General features: G+C 41.2%; 1 protein-coding gene across 3 annotated transcripts in view; it reads left to right on the forward strand.

Annotated features, from left to right (window-relative positions):
• The window catches only part of LMBRD1 (LMBR1 domain containing 1), a 220194-nt gene that overhangs the window by 161951 nt on the left and 36174 nt on the right, over positions 1-22069 (forward strand). For all 3 annotated transcript variants that reach the window (XM_039531144.1, XM_039531145.1, XM_039531146.1), the window contains exons 10-14: positions 1722-1786; positions 2774-2876; positions 9824-9928; positions 13474-13623; positions 19277-19358. In XM_039531144.1, coding sequence (XP_039387078.1) covers positions 1722-1786; positions 2774-2876; positions 9824-9928; positions 13474-13623; positions 19277-19358 — 505 coding nt within the window. The remainder of the gene's footprint in view (positions 1-1721; positions 1787-2773; positions 2877-9823; positions 9929-13473; positions 13624-19276; positions 19359-22069) is intronic.

Consider the following 22069-nt stretch of genomic DNA (forward strand, 5'->3'; position numbering starts at 1 on the left):
GAAGTGTATTCATGTTGCCAGAAGCCTCTTTATTGAAGGAATGCAGAATGGATATTTGGGCCTGTCATAAACAGATAGTTAAGGGTTAAAGTGTGTTTTACCTGTAAAGGGTTAACATGCAGTACCTGGTGACCACCTGACCAAAGGACCAATCAGAGACGAGATAATTTCAAATCTCTGTGGAGGGAAGCCTTTGTCTGTGTTCTTAGTTAGAACTCTTTTTGAATCTAAGAGAGACAGTCATGTCTCCAAGTTCTCCTGGAGTAGTTTCTACTAATTAATAGTGAGTATTAATTAGAAAGGCGAATTAGTCTTATGATTTGTTTTCTACATTTGCAATTGTGTGCTTGCTAAAGGAAATGCTTTATTCCTGTTTGCTGATATTGTTTTTACTGAGAAAGGGGGAGGGGGGATTCTCTCCAGAGATTGATAAGGTTATTCCCTATGAGTGTCCAGCTTGGGCTCATAGAGATTCTGTATTTTCTTTTTGTTCTCTTAATAAATTCTTTTCTTTTCTTTGGACTTGGTTAATTCCTTCCCTTGGGGAAATTCAGGGGAAGGGGAGGGGGAAGTGGGCTGCTTCCCTGTGTGTAGAGATTTAAGGCGTTTGAATCCAGGTATCTCTCTTCAGAGCAGGCTGGAGAGAGGGAAGAGAAGGGGAGGGGGAAGGTTCCTCCTCTGTGAATTGATCTGTGTTCCCAGGGAGTGTCTTTGAAGGGAGACGGGGGGGAAACAGGGGTGTCCCGGCCCACAAAATTGACCGGGTGGTGGCAGCCAAAGGGGAGACCTACCCTAGGATTTTAGGGTGGGGGGATACATGCGGGTCCTCACTTTGAAACCGTCCAGTTTCAAGTGAGGGTAGACCCAGGACAGGGCCACATTACATTATTTCACTTCTTACTAAACTTATCTCCTGCAAATGAGGTTTTCAACAAGTCCTTTTGGCAGTTTTTTTTTAAAAAACAAAGGCAGCTCCGTTTCTCTTCTAGTACTATTATTCCCTCCCAAGGTATGGCTTGCTTGTTTTGATTCTTTTCCAGTGGAGAGGAGGACATGCAAAGACCAATTACTAGTGATGTCATTTTTCATAGACCTCTTCCATGTGGATCCAACATAGCAAAGGAGGAAATTAAGTCTGTTCTTTCAGTTTTCTGTGTGGGAACAGCCAAATCTCCATTTGGTACATAGTTAAACTTTTCTGTGTTTTTTACTATAGCAAGTATAAGGACACACATTTTTTTATACTGAATGTTACATTTGTTCAATATAACCTTTCATGTGCACTTCTCTTACTCTTTTATGTTTCCATGACTAATGGAAGGGAGAGCACTGTATCAACTTACAGCACACTACCAACATTTAAAACATTTCACATTCACTTCTGTGAATAAGGTTTAAGTCATCCCCAGGCAAAAGCAATGAATTCCTTTTTGCCTTAGTTAACTCTGGGGCAGGAGGGAGATACTATTTTAAGTGGTTAAGTGAATACCCTTTGCCTTTTTGAGCATTTCCTATCAAACTCTTCCCTCATTCATAAGTCATTTAAAACATGTATGTGGAAAAAGTGGATGGAAATATTCACCAAATAAAGAAATCATCCTAGCTCAATTTGGTTAAAAGATGAACAGTTTGATCAATAAAATTGAGCATAATGTTTTTGTGCTTTTAATATCAACTTGAGAGCATTTCAGCTATATTATAATAATATATCTTTGTTTTAGATTATATGGGGAGTATTTTTCATCCTTGTGGCACTGTTGTTCACCATTTCTCTCTTCCTGTCAAAGTAAGTATATTGCAGTGTCCATTTTGTGAATCAGTTACACAGATCATGTACTGTATGCCTTTATCTAAGCTAAAATCCATTAATATCTATTAATCTTAAGAGTTGTCTGCTTTACTTTAGAAGTGTTCTGCAGTGGTGTACTTTTTTCTTGCCATATTCCTATAACTGACCATACTGCTATACTTTAACATTATACATCTAAACTAAATTTTGATAAAGCTGAAACAGATAAGTAAATAAAAAATTGAATAAATAAAGACTGGTCAGTTTATTTTTCTGCTTAACTATCCACTGATGCAGCAAAGAAATTAAGCATATGTGTAGACAAATGCAAATAAAGGGACTACTTATGTGGTACAAAATAAGCCTGGGCTTATGTGCCTTCTGGGTTAGGGAAACAGTGCTCAACACCTTGCGGGTATTGAGCCCTCAATCTCCTTTCTGTGTGTTGTTTAGGTCCTGGTCATTTCCGTGCTTCGTGAAGCTTAAAGTAGCATAGTCAACTGGAAATCTGAGTAGTTTGTTTTTTAAAAAGTCTGTTACGTCACCTGTCCCAGAGTCCGGTCCCCCTATGGTGTTTTGGGGTTTTTTAGTTTTAAACCTCACTTTCCCTATTTAAAAAATATTTCTCTTGCCTGTTATGTGAAATAACCAGACAAACAAAAAGTAGAAACTGACTAAGGGGTAGATCATGCAAAGATACATGTGTGTAGTCTCATTGACTTCACGTGAATAACTTAACTTGCAAGTTTGCAGGACCAGACCATAGCTGACAATACAGGGGGAGCGATGGCATTCACAAAGTAAAGAAACTAAAAAAGTTTTCTTTCAATTATAACTTTTCTGGTGTTTGTAACGGTTTCTAAAAAATCTTAAACATAAGAGTGATTTTTAATCTGATATCCCTTTAAATGAAACTTGAATAAAAATGCTCTATGGAGAGGAAAAAAGCCATAACAATTAACCAGTTTTCCCTAATTATTGCAGCTTGGACAAAGCTCTACATTCAGCTGGCATCAATTCTGGATTTATAATTTTAGGAACTAATCTGACCAATCCATTGAATATGCTTTTACCTGTTCTACAAACTGTAAGTAAAACAACAATTGGCAAATATATAGCGATAGATATATAGCAAGCTTATTACATATAGATCTATATAGAAATATGTAATAAGCTTGCTAATATATGCTAAGATCTAGGAGACCATTGCAGATTAAAAGATCTTGTGAGTCTGCAAGTCAACTAATAGATAACTCAAAAATGCAAAACAAACTTCATTTTTGACATGCTTTGTTTTAATTTAATATTGGTAGTATACTGGTAAATCTGTGGCAATGAATATTATAATAGTGAAGTATTTTATTAAGACTTATTAAAGCAGTCTCTTAAATATTTGCTGAGAAGTAAAATGAATTTTTTTTGTGAACTCTCAGTTTTGCAGATTAGCACATTGAAACACCAAGGCTCTCTTGCATTGTATATGTTGTTAAAACCTGGAATTATTCCTCAAGTGATTGTCCAGACTGATTCCACTCTTTTTGGGCTTTGGGCTTATGCCCCCTGCACATGTGATCAGATTATTTTGAAATAGCATTGTCCATTGGGGCTGTGCCTGCATCCTGTGAGCACTTGTGACCATTGTAGCTGAAGATATGGAGCGGGTTAGCCTCAGCAGCCTCTTCTTACTGTCCATGTCTGCAAGAACCCTGCATTCTGTCTCTTAAACCTGCAAGAAATAAGTTAGCGCTATTGTTGTTGTTTATTTGTCTCACAATAATTATAAATATCTGTTGGTTTGGAAAAAAAAATCTTGTGAAAAGAGGGCATTGATAGCGGGAAGGAAGGGGCATTAGGAACCCCAATTCCTCTGTGCACAAGCCTAAAATAGCCAGAGGCAAATCTCCATGATTCAAGATCTGTCCCTCCTGCAATACAATAGTGCCCGCCATTCAAGATGCCTCCTGTGCCTCTTGCTTAAGCCTGTGTCTAAGCGCTGCCTAGTGCACAAGCTGTTTTTGAGCAGTGTTGTCATAAACATACAGCTATGGGTAGCATAAAATCCCTCCTTTACCTGTAAAGGGTTAAGAAGCTCAAATAACCTGGTTGGCACCTGACCAAAAGGACCAATGAGGGGAGAAGATACTTTCAAATCTCTGGGGGAAGGTTTTTGTTTTCTCTCTTTGTTGTTCTCCCCGGGTCAGTGAGGAATCGGCAGGGAAAATACATCTCCCAAAGCCATATCTGAACTAAGCATCTAAGATTACAAATTGTAAGTAATAGAAAGGAAATGTGTTAGATTATCTTTTGTTTTAGCTTGTGAATTGTCCCTATGCTATGGGGGAGGTTTATTCCTGGTTTTTTGTTAAATTAAACACCAAGTGGTTCTTTTCCTTGAATCTTTGTCTAACTCACTTGATGGTGGCAGCAGTACTCATCCAAGGACAAGGAAGGATTTGTGCTTTGGGGAAGATTTTAACCTAAGCTGGCAGAAATAAGCTTAGGGGGTCTTTCATGGAGGTCCCCACATCTGTATCCCAGAGTTCAGAGTGGGGAGAGAACCCTGACAAATGTCTTGAAAGCTAAAGAGGGAAGACTGAAGCTATATCATGAGACCTCAGTGCAAGCATTGTCAGATCTTGGTAAACAAATAGGGGTTGGGTGTGACCATGGGTGCAGGTCCAGAGGCACAGTGGTTGGGCAGACAGGAGTAGCTCCCCACACATTGACCTCTCCCTCCGCAGCTGAGGAACAATGGGGGTGGGAGAGTGAAGCTTCCTGCAGCCCGGGCAGGTGGTTCTTTGAGTGCTTGCTCATGTGAATTCCATTCTAGGTGTGTGCATGCCCATGTGCACAGTCGGAGATTTTTGCCTTAGCGATATCCATAGGGCCAGCTGTGGTGTCCTCTTGAGTGCTGCACTCATGCATCGGTATATCAGGTGCTGCCAGCCCTACTCCCTCTCAGTTCCTTCTTACTGCCTTTGGTGGTTAGTTGGAGTGCCTTTCCTTGCATAGCAAGGGCTAGTGGTTTCGTCTCTTCTGACTTCAAGCCTTAGGGTCTTGTAAATAGTTTATAGTAGTTAGTGTTAAGTAATTGTTAAATGTACTTAGAAGTTAGAATCCCAGTGGGGAGTTCGCCCCAGCAAGGGCATGCCCTGAGCTCCGGAGTTTAAGCCCTGGGCGGACTGTAACAGGCCTATGCCTGGAAGTGGCCCCCCACACCAGCTGCCTCAAGTGCTTGGGGGAATCACATGTGAAAGACAAATGTTGTATTTGTAAAAAATGTTGACCCAGGACTCAGAGTGGGATATTCATTTGCAGGCTCTCCTCATGGAGGCTGCCCTTTGTCCAGCTTCCAAGCCATCCTGCCAAGACACGCCGAATACATCTGCCTTGGTGCGCTCCCCATCCGGCACCACTCCCCATCTGGCACCGTTCCCCATCACTGGTGCCCAAAAAGAAATCAAAGAAGCACAGCTCCTCGGCACCAGGCAAGAAGAGCCATGGGATATCGGGCAAAGGACCCAGTTTGGGCCTCCCAGCCACTCCGGAGCCACGTGTACGTGCCTCCCCAGTCAGGGCCCTTAGTCCCTTAAAGGATCTGCCATGGACTCCCAGGAGCGGTAGGGGATCCAAACTCCTGATGGCATCAATACCTTCCCAAGCTCCCCTGGCACTGAGAGAGCAGAGGTCTCCACCCGTGCCACTAGCACTGTGGGTGCCACGGGAAATGGTAAAGGCTCATCTATGAGGGCAGGCCAGCCACTAACATCCCTCCAGGGGCAGTGGAGCACCACTGATCCCCAAGACAAGGCAGCGCTCTCCTCCTCCATGCCGCAGAACTCTGGAGTAGCAGACCAGATCCTCTGGGGCTCCTGCTTGGTCACCAGCACCACAATCACGGTCCCTGTTGTCTCAACGTGGATCGCCTAAGGGGTAGGCACTAGTCTCCGTACTACCGCCACTGTTTGTCTCCCACCGGTCGTCCTCTTGGCACAGATCTTGGTCGCTTGCCCCATGGGAGCATTCCCCGTCATGACTCCAGTCCCCTTGATATTGGCACTGAACCTCTCACTCTGGGCACTGGTCTCAAGTGTCAACAGTCCCATGGTGTGGGGAAGAGGATTCCTCTGGCACAGGGGTAGTTCAGCCCCTCGCCCAGACTCCACCAACGCAATTGTGCTCCTGAGACCATGTCAACATTGATGGCACTGTCTTGGCAGCATGGCAAGTGGCCAGCACAGTTGCCTTATTGGAGCCTGGGGGGCATGCCTGTCATGACACTGTCCCCTTCGCACAGCTTACCTGCTGCTGCCTTGGAGCAACAGTTGGTGGCACTGATGGCACCATATGCGGTGCATGAGTTGAGCTCAGAGGTTAGGAGGAGAGGAGACTGCCACCTCTGAACCTCCCTCCCCCACGGGGATGATGCCCGAAGGCCTCCTCCGATGGTACAGTTGTCTTCATCCCCAGACAAGGCAGTTGTGGGATCCTCAAGGGCCAACCTGCCAGATGATTTTAAAGGCCCTGCTTCAACGGGTGGCTGAGAACTTGGGCCTAAAGGTGGAGGAGATGGCCGAGCAGGTGGACACTTTTGTTCAATGTCCTCTCCGCCTCTACCTCTGCCTTTAACACCAATGCAGGACAAGATCTTCAAAATTGCCACAGCCCTCTGGCAAACCCCATCATCCATCCCTCCCACCTCCTAAAGGGCCAAAAAGAAGTACTTTGTTCTGGCCAAAGGGTTCAAGTACCTTTTATACCCACCTACCTCTGGGCTCACTAGTAGTCTCTGTGGCCAACGAAAAAGACAAGCAGGGGTGCACCAGCTCAACTCCCAATAATAAAGAGGCCAAAAGACTGGACCTTTTTGGGAGAAAAATGTATTCCACTGCCAGTCTGCAATCCTGGGTGGCGAACTTTCATCCACCATAGTTCATCTAGCAGCCATTTCAAACTTCCACTCGGGCGAAAATGGGCGCTCGGTGTTCTCCAATGCCATGGTCAGCAGGTTCCACCAGGGATTGGAACGTCTGTACCTGCAAATTCGGCATCTGGCCCCTATGTGGGACCTCAACCTGGTCCTAACCAAGCTCATGGGTGCCCCGTTCGAGCCGATGGCCGCTTGCTTGCTTCTACCTTTCCTGGAAAACAGCTTTCCTCGTCGCTATCACCTCGGTGAGATGTGTGTCAAACTTCGGGCCCTCCCGTTGGACCCACCATATACGGTGTTTCATAAGGACAAGGTACAGCTGCGACCACACCCTGCCTTCCTTCCTAAGATGGTGTCTGCCTTCCATGTCAACCAAGACATCTTCCTTCCGGTTTTCTATCCAAAGCCGCACACTTCTCAGTGGAAACAGCTGCACTCTCTAGATGTTCTCAGGGCCCTGGCCTTTTACATCAAGCGAATGAAACCTTTCAGAAAGACGACCCAGCTGTTTGTGGCAGTGGCAGACCGGATGAAGGGTCTCCCAGTCTCCATGCAGCATATCTCGTCCTGGATTACATCATGCATCCGAGCATGCTATGACTTGGCTGGTGCCCCAACTATGTGCCCTTACTACCCGCTCCACTCGGGCTCAAGCTTTGTCCTCCACCTTCCTGGCTCATGTGCCCATACAGGAGATCTGTTGGGCAGCAACTTGGTCATCAGTACATACCTTCGCTTCCCACTATGCGATAGTGAAGCTGTCCAGGGGTGATGATGCATTTGGTTCAGCAGTCCTTCACTCCATGACAATTCACTCCGACCCCACCGCCTAGGTAAGGCTTGGGAGTCACCTAATTGGAATCGATATGAGCAAGCGCTCGAAGAAGAAAAGACGATTACTTACCTTTGTAACTGTTGTTCTTTGAGATGTGTTGCTCATATCCATTCCAAACCCGCCCTCCTTCCCCTCTGTCAGAGTAGCCGGCAAGAAGGAACTGAGGGAGCGCTGGGTCGGCAGGAGCATATATCTGGCGCCATAAGGGAGCCTCTCCAGGGGGCGCCTCAGCCGACCACCAAGTGTTGCTAGGGTAAAAATATTCCGACAATCATGCACGTGGCGTGGCGTGCGCACACCTAATTGGAATGGATATGAGCAACACATCTTGAAGAACAGCAGTTACAAAGGTGAGTAACCGTCTTTTCTTCAAAATGTGTTGTCCACACACATTCCATGACCCAACTTCCATCCGTGCTAATTCTAAGCCCTGAAATTGGGATTTTTTATTTGTGAAGGGAAGAGAGGCAGCTTAAGATAGCTTCATCCCTTTTACTCTCAGCTATGGTAGCTGGTAAGGGCTTACAGGGACAAAGGCATCCCTCCAACAGACATTATTTCAAAATAATCTGATCTCACGCATAGGGCATGTGCACAGCAGAAATAGAAAACACACCTGAAAGAACCATTGTATTGTAGGGTAAGCAACCATTCTCTTTGATGAAAAAACAATGTGTGGAAGTGTATATGTATAAAAAGTTAAAGTAGATGTGTGTGTTGGGTATCTCAAAAAAAAAAATCCTTTACAAGTATTCAGTAGTAAACTGATGTATTGGTCTGAGATATGGTATTCTTATTCTGGTAGCCTACCAAAAAGCAAATTGTAATCACCCACATAAAATTGAATGAAAAAAATCTAACTATACGTGTTGGTAAAAGAGAGAGTTTTTAATCATCATGGTTGCCTCACCATCCTCTTTCTCAGTTTCTGCAATGTGCTGGCAACTATAAAGCTCTTGTGTGAAGGAAGAAAAACAGTGCCTGAGAGTCAACATAGCATGTGACTTGTGAATAACTTGTGGCTGCTGAACTCAGTGGTGATGGGATGGAAAAAATGATCCCACTTGGGGTGGTTGTGCCCTGGACTTCAACAGAGGCAAAGAAGATTGTCACTAGTGATTTGGGTTGCCTCTGTTCTGCATACCCAAACTCTAGGGCAACTTTAAAGGAAGCTAATTTCCAGAGTATTGGGCATCAATCCATGCTCTGAAAACCAGGCCCAGAAGACTGTGGCTACCTAACCAAGGTGTATGTTGGGTTGGAGTACTTGAGGATCCATCCCCTCTAGAATGAAGATGATAAACATGCATAATACAAATACTTGAATGGAGTTATTTTACATTTTTAACAGTCACTTTTAGAGTCCATTATATTGTCTATTTTCTCCTTTTTTTAAAAAAAGACATAGTTAGGACTAAACATTGGCGGCAGACTTCTGTGAAAAGAGTTCAGAAGCACTTAAGCCACATAAGAGATCATAGTAATTAAGGCAATAGATAACCAGGATATAAACAAAGTGTTAACAGTAAGGAAACAAGGAAAAGGACAAATGTTGGAAATACTAAAGTGACAGGATAAACTGTACCAAGAGGATGACTGGAGAAAGGACTAAATACTATATCAACATTAAGATGCTGGGGGCATGCCATGTTTTCCCTATGAATATTATTTATTAACTAGAATTAACTATCAGATCCCCACTAAGTAATGCTCACAACAGTACTTTCTTTAAAAATGCTATGTGACATAAGTAATTGTGTATTTTTTTAATAAAAGGTTTATATTAATTTTGACTTTACTCTAAAAATGATATATGAATGTTATATCGCTTATATTAACTCATTTGAAAGAGGCCTCTTGCGCTATTCTAACTCTGGACTTTGCTGTAAGTGGAACTAACTAGTCTAGCCCAACTTTTGAAGTTGGCGTGAAACAATATCTAATTCAAATTGAGGTGAAGCTTGGAAAAAATTCACAAAGCTATTCAATCTCTTTTCTAAATTGGACTGTTAATTGTTTCAGCTCTATTTGTAATTAACTGTCTTACATTTTAAATCGGGCAGTTTTCCTTCCCTTACCACCTCAAACACTATCACAATGAGAAGTTCTGATATATACAGCATCCCATTGTCCTAAGAAACCTTTAAAAAAAAATTTAAAAATTAGATGATCAGCCACTCTTGTAATTTGATTTGTGTTGAGTATTTGTTATGTTAGCGTTTTCATTTCTTTTTTTCAGCTTTTATTTATTAATATTCTTCTCTTTTAGGTTTTTCCACTTGATTATATCCTCATTACAACAATTATTATGTATTTTATCTTCACTTCAATGGCAGGGATTCGAAACATGGGTATATGGTTCTTTTGGATAAGGGTAAATATTACTTATTTACTAAAATGTAACATTTATAAATTACTATATAAAAATATTTAAAATGTATGTAACAGATACAAAAGGATTTTTCAGAATTTTCTCTCTACCATGTTCTAAAAAGTAAAATGGTGTGAAGCAATTATTCTTTTTAAACAATATTACAATCAATTGTTTTAGCAAGAGTCTTAAGGGTTTCTACCATGTTTTGAAAAGCTATATTGTATTTTGGCCTGATGGCCTGGTTAACGGAGGGCAAGCGGTTTCAACTTGAGACAAAATTGCAGGTATCAAGCCAGCAGAGTCTGGGGTCTTTGTGGAAGCAGCACATTCAATGTATTGCCAACCCTAAGTGTTCAAATATCATGATTTATGTGTGAGGTGGAGTGTAGGGGTGTGGCAGACTGAGCATGTGTGGGTTTTTTGGCTTCTGGTTTTTGAGCCTTGAGGGTAGAGGTCACCTGCCCACAAAGTGTGATCACATTCCAGGATCAAAATTCAACCTTTAAATGTGCCTGCAACCATGTAGACTCCCCACTGGTTGCTCAGAAAAAGACTCCCCTTACCCTTTCCTAACCTTGAGAGTGGAGGAGCTACCTATCTATCCTCCTTCTCCCTTACCGTTATCCTATCTGTTTTCTCTTCCCACATTGTCACTTGTCCACTTGGTCTCCTCCCCCATGGTCTCTTGTCTCCAGTCCCAGATCTTCTCCTGAATTCCACATTCCCCCGTCTCATAGACTTTAAGATCAGAAGGGACCATTATGATCATCTAGTCTGACCTCCTGCACAATGCAGGCCACAGAATCTCACCCATCCACTTCAATAACAAACCCCTAACCTATGTCTGAGTTATTGAAGTCCTCAAATTGTGGTTTGAAGACCTCCAGCTGCAGAGAATCCTCCTCAGTTTCCTGTCCAAGTCGCTAACCTTAAAGTCCAGGGAGTGGCCATCTTTACTAAGGTCAGTCCCATTGTCACATGCAAAGCCTGTAGGCAACCATCTTGAATGATGATAGTTTGGCATCAGCCCCGCTGAAAATAAAATGAGGTGGTGACAGTCATGTGAAATAAAGAAAACTGCCAGTTTTGAAGTTAGAGATCTTAGATCATAGGATATTTTGTAAAATATTGTTAATAGGGTTTGATTGTTTGTCATCGGTGATCCCTAGAGGTCAAGTATGATCTTTCACAGCTTTTATTTTTCATGGGTCCTTTGGTGAATGAGTCCCATCCTTGAGCCACAGGCTCATTGGCAGACATTGCAGGTGGTGTTTGAAGACAGAGTTGGCCCGCGATTGCTGCGTGACAGTTGTCTTTCCTTTCTTTTCTGGTGTTTTTTCTGCGACCAGGTCAAGGCGATTTTCCTCAAAAGTGGATGTTTCCTCTCTGACAAGTCTTGGCCAGTTACCCCTATCCTGGGCTGCTATCGCACAGTGTGTGGTGTCAATGCCACATCTCTTGATGTTTATCTTGAGGATGTCTTTTAAATGTTTCTTTTGGCCTCCCCGTTTCCTTTTTCCTTTGAGTTGGGCATACAGCAGTTGTTTTAGTAAGCGTTCATCAGGTATGCGTGCACACTGCCTGCTCCACATCAGCTGATGCTGGATGATCAGGGCATCAACACTGAAAATGTTGGCCTCCGTGAGGACACTGACATTGGTTTGACGATCCTCCCACGTTACATTGAGGATCTTCCAAAGAAAGTGCTCGTGCTGGCATTCCAGGTTTCTCATGTGTTTTCAATAGGTCACCCAAGTCTCTCAGCCATAGAGGAGAATTGGGATTACCACCACTTTATAAACTTAGAGTCTGTTCCGATGTTGTGATTGTTGAACACCCAGCAAGACAGTCTGCCAAAGGCAAGGCTGGCACATTGAATTCTGTGCTCAATCTCGAAGTCTATGTCTGTCCTCTGCAAGAGATGGCTGCTAAGATAGGCAAAGTATTCTACATTTTCCCATTCTTCTTTGTCGATGTAGATCTTCCTTGCTGGTCTGATGATTGACCAGGGACTGGCTGGTGGAGAACTTTTGTTTTGCCAATGTTCAGAGTAGCCTTAGGCTTTTGTAAGCTTCATAGACGCAATTTAAGGGCTGTTTGCTGCCATCAGGACTGGTTTGACAACAGTAACATTAAGATTACAGCCCTTTTGGAATGGAAGAGAAAAGCTTTCTGCGACTGGCAAAGCCAACCACTATCCAGTCGGAAGCAGAGTTCTTTCCATCAGCTCAAAGCTGAAGTTCAAAGGAGGATCTGAGAAATAAAAAACAAATGGTGGGAGGACAAAGCAAAAGAAATCCAAACATTCAATGACTGATGTGATATGCAGAGGTTTTTTTGAGAGACTAAGACCCTGTATGGACCAAGCTCATATGGCCTGTCACCTCTGAGATCTGAAGATGGTAGTACCCTTCTTAAAGATAACAAATCCATCAAAGAGCGCTGAAGGAAACACTACCAAAAGCTTTAAATAGAGAATCGACTGTGACTGACACCATCAACTCCATCCCTCGGCACCCAATCTGGGAATCTCTTGCCAACTCACCAACACCTGAGGAGGGCTGCAGAGCAATTAAACAAATGAAGAACAATAAAGCACCAGGTCCTGATGGCATACCAGCTGAAGTACTGAAAGTGGGGGGAGAAACACTGGCTAACAAGCTTCACTTGTTGCTCCTCAAAATCTGGTGCATTGAAGAAATCCCTGCTGGCTTAGGTAATGCTAACATCGTCCCCATTTTCAAAAAGGAAGACACAGCCAATTATGACAACTATCGAGGCATTGTCTTCGTCCTCCATCATTGGGAAGATTCTTGCTAGAATCTGACTGAATCGCCTGCTCCCTCTTGCAGAGGAAGTACTTCCAGAGTCCCAGTTTGGCTTTAGATCATCACGACGCACAAGCAACATGATTTTCGCAACCAAGCAGATCCAGGAAAAGTGTCAAGAACAATACCAGTAGCTGTATGTGTCCTTTATTGATATGACCAAAGCCTTTGACTCTGTCAGCTGTGAGGCTCTGTTGAAAATCATGTAAAAGTTTGGCTGCCCAAGCAAATTTATCACTATTATAATACTTCTCTACGACCAGATGACTGCCTCCATCCTGTGCAGTGGCTCTACCTCTGTCATCTGAACTGGTGTAAAAGAATATCGGATTGACAGCAACCTCTTTAACTTTTCCCATCTCTGTGCCAGAACTTATGTAATATCAGCAACAATAACTGATCGCCAGTATCCAAATGATTGTGCTGTAGTTGCACACTCAAAGGAGGATCTGCAAACAGCCCTTAATTGCTTCTCTGAAGCTTGATCACTTGTATGGTATATGTAGAGGCTTTTACATTTACAGCTATGCCTTTGAGGGAGAAGTTTTTTGAATATATTTCTACTATCTCTTAACAGTAGAGTTTCAGGATGTAATTGGAAAAATATCTAATAAATATCTAGTTTAATAGCAATGTCCTTTAACAGATATCAAGCATGAAAACCTAGAGAAACAATTATGATCTAATATTTGTACGTCTTCTGTGTTTTTTTTTTAGTTGTATAAGATTAGAAGAGGTAAAACTCGGCCTCAAGCACTCTTATTTCTCTGTATGATACTTCTGTTGATTGTTCTTCACACAAGTTATATGATCTACAGTCTTGCACCTCAGTATGTCATGTATGGAAGCCAAAAATACCTGGTTCAGGTGAGACTTTCCCTTTCATAAGGATATATATATAACTTACCTTGTTTTAAAAATGTATTTGAATTGCATATATGGGGTGAGGCAAAGCACAGCCCTGCTGTATACCTATTTTTGAAGGGATACAACCATAAGAATCTCCTAGAGTTATTGTGCCTCTGGCTATTTTTGAGGAGTGCAGCCCGGAGAAACTGTGTTGCACCCTTGTACACAATGCAGTGTGAAGTTCCTATGTAAAGCTGTAGAGGGACCTGGTCCTGCCCCCATCTAGAAGGCAATTACAGTTGTTGCTACTGGTTTCCAGTACGCCTTATGCTCTCTTAGCATAGGAACTGCTTTTTATTATTTTCATTATATTCTGATAATGGCCAAGCTCCCCAATCAGGAATAGGATCCCATTGTGGAAATTTCTGTATAAACTCATAGTAACAGACAGTGGCTGCCTCAGAGAGCTTGCTCATCTAAAAACAAAAACAAAAAAGTGGAAGGCATAATAGGATACAAGGTAGTCAGAGTAATGGAGGGCATATGTTTTGATAGTTCTGTTTAAAAAAATATTTTTAAACTTTTGTCTAATTTTTTTTAAATTATCCCAAAACTTACTTTTATCCTGTAAATGTCCTACTTCACCTTAGCCTTTTTTTACAGTATTAGTTTATAATTAACACTAAACTTTTCCGTTGTTAATTTTAACTACTGCTTTTTTAACTCTTGCATCCCTGTATTTTATCATCTTTAAGTTTTGCTGTTTCTATTCCATTCCCTACCTTTTTCTATTTTAAATTAGTTTTGATTCTTGCACTTCATATTTATTGTATTTACGTCTTTCTATTTTTACATGTACAATAAGATTTAGACTTACCACTTTTTCTAGGAGTTGGGCCACTGAGGATAAAAGACCCGTTAAGGAATTGCTGCCTTTCAGAGGCTCAACCACCTAGCTTAGTTGTAGTTGCTCAACTACATCTCACTGACCTCAGTGTATGTCTCTGCCGCACCCCAGCAGACCCTCTGACATATATGCCCTCTGAATTCCCAAGTCCAATATTGTTGCTCTGAGAGTTCACTTGTACTCCTGCCTCACTCCCAGGACAGTACTGTCTGGGTGCACATTGGAGTCAATGCAGCAGTAACTTAGGCCATGGCTACACTTACTGGGGATCAACGCTGCTGCAATTGATGCAGCAGGGATCGATTTTAGTGGGTCTAGTGAAGACTCACTAAATCAACCACAGAGCACTCTCCGGTCTACTCTGGTACTCCACCGGAATGAGAGGAGTAAAATAAGTCAGTGGGAGAGCATCTCCCATCAATGCAGCATGGTGTAGAGACCACAGTAAGTCGACCTAAGCTATGTCGACTCCAGCTACGTTATTCACAAGGCCTTAGTGTCACATGGTAAATGTTCTCTAGTACTGGAGAAGAATAAATAATTTTCCTATTGTCTTTCATCTAGCAGGGAGCCACCACATTTGCAGATGACCTGAGCTGCAATCAATAGAGTTCACTCAGTGGTCACTGAAAGACATCTGATTTTTTTGTTCGTCAAATGCAGTTGTCTTATAAATTTGTTTGCTAACAAAGAGCAACTACCTGGGAGACCTTAGTTCCTTGTTAGATGCCTTAGAGTCTAACCCAAGTAATACTTCTTTATTGAGACAATTTTGAATTCTTAAAAAGGCAGTACTTTTCTTCCAGAACAAAGAAATTTAAAAATCCTTTCAGCAGTAAAATTACTACAAGAGAATTCATGTTAAAGATGTTCTTTCTCAAGCTGATGAGCCTTTAGCAGCATATGTACTTTAGTATGTCATGTCATGCTAGCCAAATACAGACAGTAATATTTTGAAATTGATACAGCCAGGGATGTATTCCTATCCCTTACATGGTAGACTCAGCATCTCTCTGCCCTGGAAGGAGATGCTTTCAACTTTCCAGCTCCGTCAGTCCCAGTCACCTCTGACACTTCCATTCTAGGCTGGCATAGCTATTCTAAGGATTTGTAAACTCAGTCCCATGAATTTCTGGGAAGAAAAAACTTTGTCAACATCTAGAATTAAGGCCATTATATTGGGTTCTCAAGTCCTTTCTCCATCTTCTACATGGCAGAGTGAGTCAAGTACTTACTGACAGCATTGCAGATGTCTTATGAGAACAATTAAGGGGAGCACCTTTCAGCTAGCTGTGCAGAGAGGCCATAGCTCTGTGGGATGGTCCATAGTGCACAGTACACCAAATTTATCCATTTAGTAGCCACCTTGCAGGGAAGGACAATATTACTGGCAGATCAGCTGAGCAGTGACTTACACAGTCAACATTTGTTGTCACTCAAGAACTCAGTAGCAAACATCTCCCTATGGGTATATGTGGAAATGGACCTACATGCAACAAGACGCAACACCAAATGTTAGAGGTTTTGCTTCAGAATAGGAGCAGCTAATCAGCCCATAATAGGTGGGTCTTCTAGACTAAATGGGGACTTTTTCTAAGTCAGGAGAACCAAACAAGAGGAAAGCCAAGGTTATTGTGATTCCAAGGCCTGGATAAGATAAGTTTCTCTCTGATGTCCTGCAAGAGTTGCAAGGAGTTTCTCTCTCTCCTCCCGTGCGCCCCTGAACACACAATTTCAGACCTATTATCCCCAGTAGAGAGGCCACAATTCCCATATGGACACAGACTCTCTCCACTTGACAGCATGGGCAATAGAGATTTGACAGATTTAGAACTGTCCTGTTTGGAAAAGGTCCAAGAGATTCTATTAAAGCAGTCAACTTGCCTGTTATGATTGTAAGTAGAAAAGGTTGTCTTTGTGGGCAACCAGCAATAACATAAACCCAGCTTCAGTTCCCATTTAATCTATAATTGTGTACTTGCTTCATGTGATATGTTTGGGACTTTCCATACTGTCAGTAAAAGTACATCTCCAGTTGATCAAAATAATGTATCCAGCTATAATTTAGTTAAAAGATTATTGAACGGATCTGTCTTTTCGTTAGAGAATCCATTCCTACATGGGACCTAAATTTTATATGTAATTAGCTTGTGAAACTCCTCTGAACCAGTTGGAGAGTGTTTCCTATTTTATCTCTCAATTAAGACAGCCTTTGAAAAGATATATGTAGGAAACTGTCCTCTACTGGCAATGGCATGAGCTACGGTTTTTCCCAGCTGAAATTTGATTGTATGGATACATTGACATGCAAGCAGTTGCCAATTTTCAGCAGTTCTTAACATGTTTTCAAAAAGCTTTCGGGTACATAAGTGGTGGTTCTCCTCGTATATTTAAATAATTGAAAACTAAATTGGTTACTACATGAGCCTTGAATGTACAAGTCAAAACTGAGAATTATATTCCCTGCTTTTTCTTAGCTGTGGTTGAAGTATTTTTTAAACTTTGGTTTTTCTTGCATATTGTAAAAATTAGTTTGTTCTGTGAGTGTTTAATCTGTACTTAGTACCCTGCCTATGTAGAAATCAAAATTCAATTTTAAGTATGTTTTCATCTGTATACTGGAGTTAATTTGCTGTTCCCATTTCTCCATTGTAATCTTTCTTCCTATGCTTTCAAATTCCAATTAATCTGTAAATATCCCTATTGGGAAACAATATTTCCATAGACATATTCAGCAATTCTGTAACTTTTGATTCTTCAACGTCCCATCCTTTTTAATGTTCAAAACCTTAAAAGAGAAAAAAGCATCTTGAAGTGGAAGCATTGGCTTGTGCAATTTTCTTTACAGTAAAAAGGAAGAGGATTAATTAGGAGGGAAAGATGGCCTTGTGGTTAAAGCATTGGACCAGGACTAATCTAAAATATGTGACAGGGTCAGGAATTGAATCCACATCTCCTGACTGTACTACTGACTAATGTTACTTTTGAAAACTTAGGGAAGTTGAAAGGTTCCAGAATACTGGAGAAAACCAAATGTAGCACTGATCTTCAAAAAAGAAGTGTAATTCTAGCAATTGCCATTTAATCTATTTTCAATACCTGGGGGGAGCTAAACTTTTAGAATGAACAAAATCTTGTGAAGTCTTCTATCTGGACTTCTTCTCTCATACCTACATTACCTTGGGGGGAAGAGAAGCACGCTCTGAGGTGAGTAAGCCATGTAAACACCTGGTGGAGGCACACATATTCCAGTATGCTTTCAAAGCTCCTAGACCCTTGTGATGTTAGTATAGTACAGTCCACTACTCTAAGATGATATTGCTTTCCACTTCTTAGTTTTCTTCTCTGCCCTCATTTCATCCTTTTCCACCTGCACGTTCCTCTGCTACCTGCTTCTTTATCTCTGATTTACCATGCTCTTCCACCTGCCTTCTGCCCTTATAAATATGTTCATCAACCTATCCCTTTCCAATAAAAGAACCCCCTTCTAAGCTTTTAGTTAATGCAGACATAATGGGTGGAAATAATGTGAATAGGCTGTTGTTTCCTTGAGTAGTGAGGAAGAAATGGACACTTATCATCTGAGTGGAAGGTGGGATGCTTGTGGTGGATACTAGGGAGAAATGTACTGGTGGGCTTTTGGAACCAGAGAAGGAGGGCACTCTTCTGCCCATTGCCCTATCTTTCTCCTCTTTACCCTTGTAACTTCCTTACTTCTTGCAGTCTCAGGAAATGCCTGTCTCTGCTTTTAGGGGAGGCTTATTTGAGGCCTGGTGGTGTTGCAGGGGCAAAGATAACTTAAGAAGCCTGATATAGAGGTGTGTGTGTGTGTATACACATTCAGTTAGGCTGCAGTCATTTTCACTGGATCAGCTGACTGATAATTCCTTCAGGTGATCAATCTGCAAAGGTTTATTTAAAAAAAAAACAACAAATGCCTCTTTTGTGAAAGTGACCATGACACTCCCAGTTAACAGGCACATGTTCATTTTAGTTGCAAACAACCATCAAGACATGCAAGAATGATCAAGGGAAGTGGGAAAATCAGATGTCTGGGCATGAAATAAGCAAATAAAGTTCATCTTAAAAAATGCCAAATAAGTAATCTGGTGGAAAATAATTTGAAATATAGATATTGAGTGGGAGGGAGAAATCTGGGAAGTAATGCTGAAAGACATAGGACAGTAGTGGGCAGCAAATTAGACCCATATTTGAGATGCAGTATGGCATTGAAAAGAGCTATTGCAATTTTATGCTGCATACATAGTGGCATCATAGAGCAATAGTGCTCTGGTGTTCCCATGGCTAGAAAAAAGTCAATAACACTTCCACAGTGCCTAGCTGGATCTTTCAATCCATCATGTGATCCAACACCTTTAGCTCATACAACAACTGTATATTTATTAGGTCCCTATATGTACAGTCAAACTTGTTTATCATTTTAAAGGGTTTGTTAGAATGTCATCAACTAAAGCTTAATTATGAAAAAGATAATCTTTTGGAGCAATTTTATACTATATTATTCTGTAACAATTCAGAACCTGTAAAGCATTGAAAATAAACAATGGCATTCAAAGATTAAAGATGTACTGCAAGAATTTTTTAAACCTTTTTTCTTGCAAGTGAAATTTAAAACATTTATACAATATAGCTGTTGTGTCAATGATTTCTCGCAAGATTTATATGCTTCAGAAAACACCACATTGCATAATGTATTAACCTATTTAAAATGTTCTTTTCTGACATTACATATTCTTTATGCAGCGTAATATGACACTTGTTGATGGCCAGCCAGGGAATGTTACAATATATGTGCCTAAAGTCTGTGATGCAGATGCCCCAGAAGGTAAGACAAATGAAACTTTTGTTCAATGCACACTTCCTGTGTTGCATCATTGTAGAAGATTGGTTACTTCATTATATTTGTGTGCACTAGCAAGAGAAACCACTGAAATTTTATTTTCTTAAAAAATAATTGAGCATTTGCTCAAGCTTCTTTAGTATTTATGTCCTCTGTGTTAAGATTTACTTACAGAAGGTAGAAATTTAATAGTGAAAAGTGCAAGGTCATGCATTTAGGGATTAATAACAAGAACTATTGTTATAAGCTGGGGAGGCATCAGTTGGAAGCAACAGAGGAGGAGAAGGACCTCGGAGTATTGGTTGATCACAGGATGACTATGAACCATCAATGTGATATGGCCATGAAAAAAGCGAATGCGGTCTTGAGATGCAAAACGCGAGGTATTTCTAGTAGAGATAAGGAGGTGTTAGTACCATTATACAAAGCACTGGTGAGACCTCATCTGGAATACTGTGTGTAGTTCTGGTCTCCCATGTTTAAGAAGGATGAATTCAAACTGGAACAGCTACAGAGAAGGGCTACTAGAATGATCCGAGGAATGGAAAACCTGTCATATGAAAGGAGACTCAAAGAGCTTGACTTCTTTAGCCTAACCAAAAGAAGGCTGAGGGGAGATATGATTGCTCTTTATAAATATATCAGAGGAATAAATATCAGGGAGGGAGAGGAATTATTTAAGCTCAGTACCAATGTGGACACAAGAACAAATGGATATAAACTGGCCATCAAGTTTAGACTTGAAATTAGACAAAGGTTTCTAACCATCAGAGGAGTGAAGTTCTGGAACAGCCTTCCAAGGGGAGTAGTAGGGGCAAAAGACATATCTGGCTTCAAGACTAAGCTTGATAAGTTTATGGAGGGGATGGTATAATGGGATAGCCTAGTTTTAGCAATTAATTCATCTTTGACTACTAGCGGCTTGTGATGGGATGTTAGATGGGGTGGGATCTGAGTTACTATAGAGAATTCTTTCCTGGGGGTCTGGCTGGTAAGTCTTGCCCATATGCTCAGGGTTCAGCTGATTGCCATATTTGGGGTTGAGAAGGAATTTTCCTTCAGGGCAGATTGGCCTGGGGGGTTTTCGCCTTCCTCTGCAGCGTGGGGCACAGGTCACTTGCTAGAAGGTTCTCTGCACCTTGAAGTCTTTAAACCATGATTTGAGGACTTCAGTGGCTCAGACACAGGTTTGATACAGGAGTGAGTGGGTGAGATTCTGTGGCCTGCATTGTGCAGGAAGTCAGACTAGATGATCATAATGGTCCCTTCTGACCTTAAAGTCTATGATTCTATGATCATTGCACTGGGTACTTTTGGTTTGCTTTGTCAAGCTTTTCTTTGCAACTATAGCGCCCAGAGTCGTCAGCTTTTAAAAGATGAAAGCAGAGACTCTGGAAAACAAGAAGTCATTTGGGAGAGGTGCTGTGCAGTACTGCTGCACACTAGCCCAGTTCAAGGCCTGGGTAACTATTAATGTTGAAGGGTTAAGATGACTTAATAGAATGCCTTGGTGTAAGCATTTAATATAGGTATAGCCAATACATAATGCAATAAATTGTATTTTGCTTCCAACAGTTCTATAGTAGAATTATTTTAGAATGTTTTGGAAAGAAGTTTCTTTTGTTAGAACTTCTTTTGTTTTAATCTTGTTTCTGTACATGGCTTTTGAGAGTCTCATTGAATTCATAATAATTATGATCAACCCGTGCATTGGGAAAAGAATCTAGGGAAATGCCAGCAAGCCAAACTTGGTGCTGGTCTGTTTTCACTGCATTGTGATGACCCACAAAATTGTGACAGCTAGGAGTCTCACTAGATTTTTTTTTTTCCACAGTCTCAAATATTTACAGTAGAAAACAGGATTTAAAGCAAATATTGTGGATTTGTCTGTTAAAGATATTTAAAGATATTTTGAAACCTTAAAAATATCCTTAACAGTTGAACATGGAGGTTCCACATACAATCAAGTTGCAAATGTTTGCTCAACTGATTGCTTTCTTTCTCTAATAGATATTCTTCCACAAGTAAGCTGGAACTTTTGTTTTAAATTTTATTGATCTAAAAATTCAGAGCATTGACTACAGCTTACAAGTGTGTGGCAGGTTTGGTAGTTTAGTTTCTGAAAACTGTTGATTTAGAATATCTGAGGACTACTTCAAAAATTTTCTGCAGAAATTTTTCCAGTAAATGGTTTATTAACATAAGAACGATCATACTGGGTCATCCCAAAGATTCATCTAGCCCAGTATCCTGTGTTCCGACAGTGGCCAATGCCAGGTGCCGCAGAGGGAATGAACAGAACAGGTAATCAACAAGCCATCCATTCTCTGTCCCCCATTCCCAGCTTCTGGCAAACAGTAAGTAGGGACACCGTCCCTGCCCATCCTGGCTATCCATGAATTTATCTAGTTCTTTTTTGAACCCTGTTATAGTCCTTGGCCTTCACAACATCCTCTGGCAAAGTGTTCCACAGACATTTCAATTGTATTCATTTGGACCACTAACACTTTTCTCCTAAGCATTTATCTTGTATTTTAACATTGTCTTTTTTTAGATGCAAGTATATTTTCTTCATATACTACTTTTAAATGTTTAGCATTTAAAGTATTTTATTTTTTATTGGCTTTGTGGACATACATAATTGTATAGTGACCTACTCAATTATAACCACTATTCAGATGTAGTGGAGATGAGAG

Source organism: Mauremys reevesii, linkage group 3 (genome assembly GCF_016161935.1).
Source record: "Mauremys reevesii isolate NIE-2019 linkage group 3, ASM1616193v1, whole genome shotgun sequence".
NCBI lineage: Eukaryota > Metazoa > Chordata > Testudines > Geoemydidae > Mauremys > Mauremys reevesii.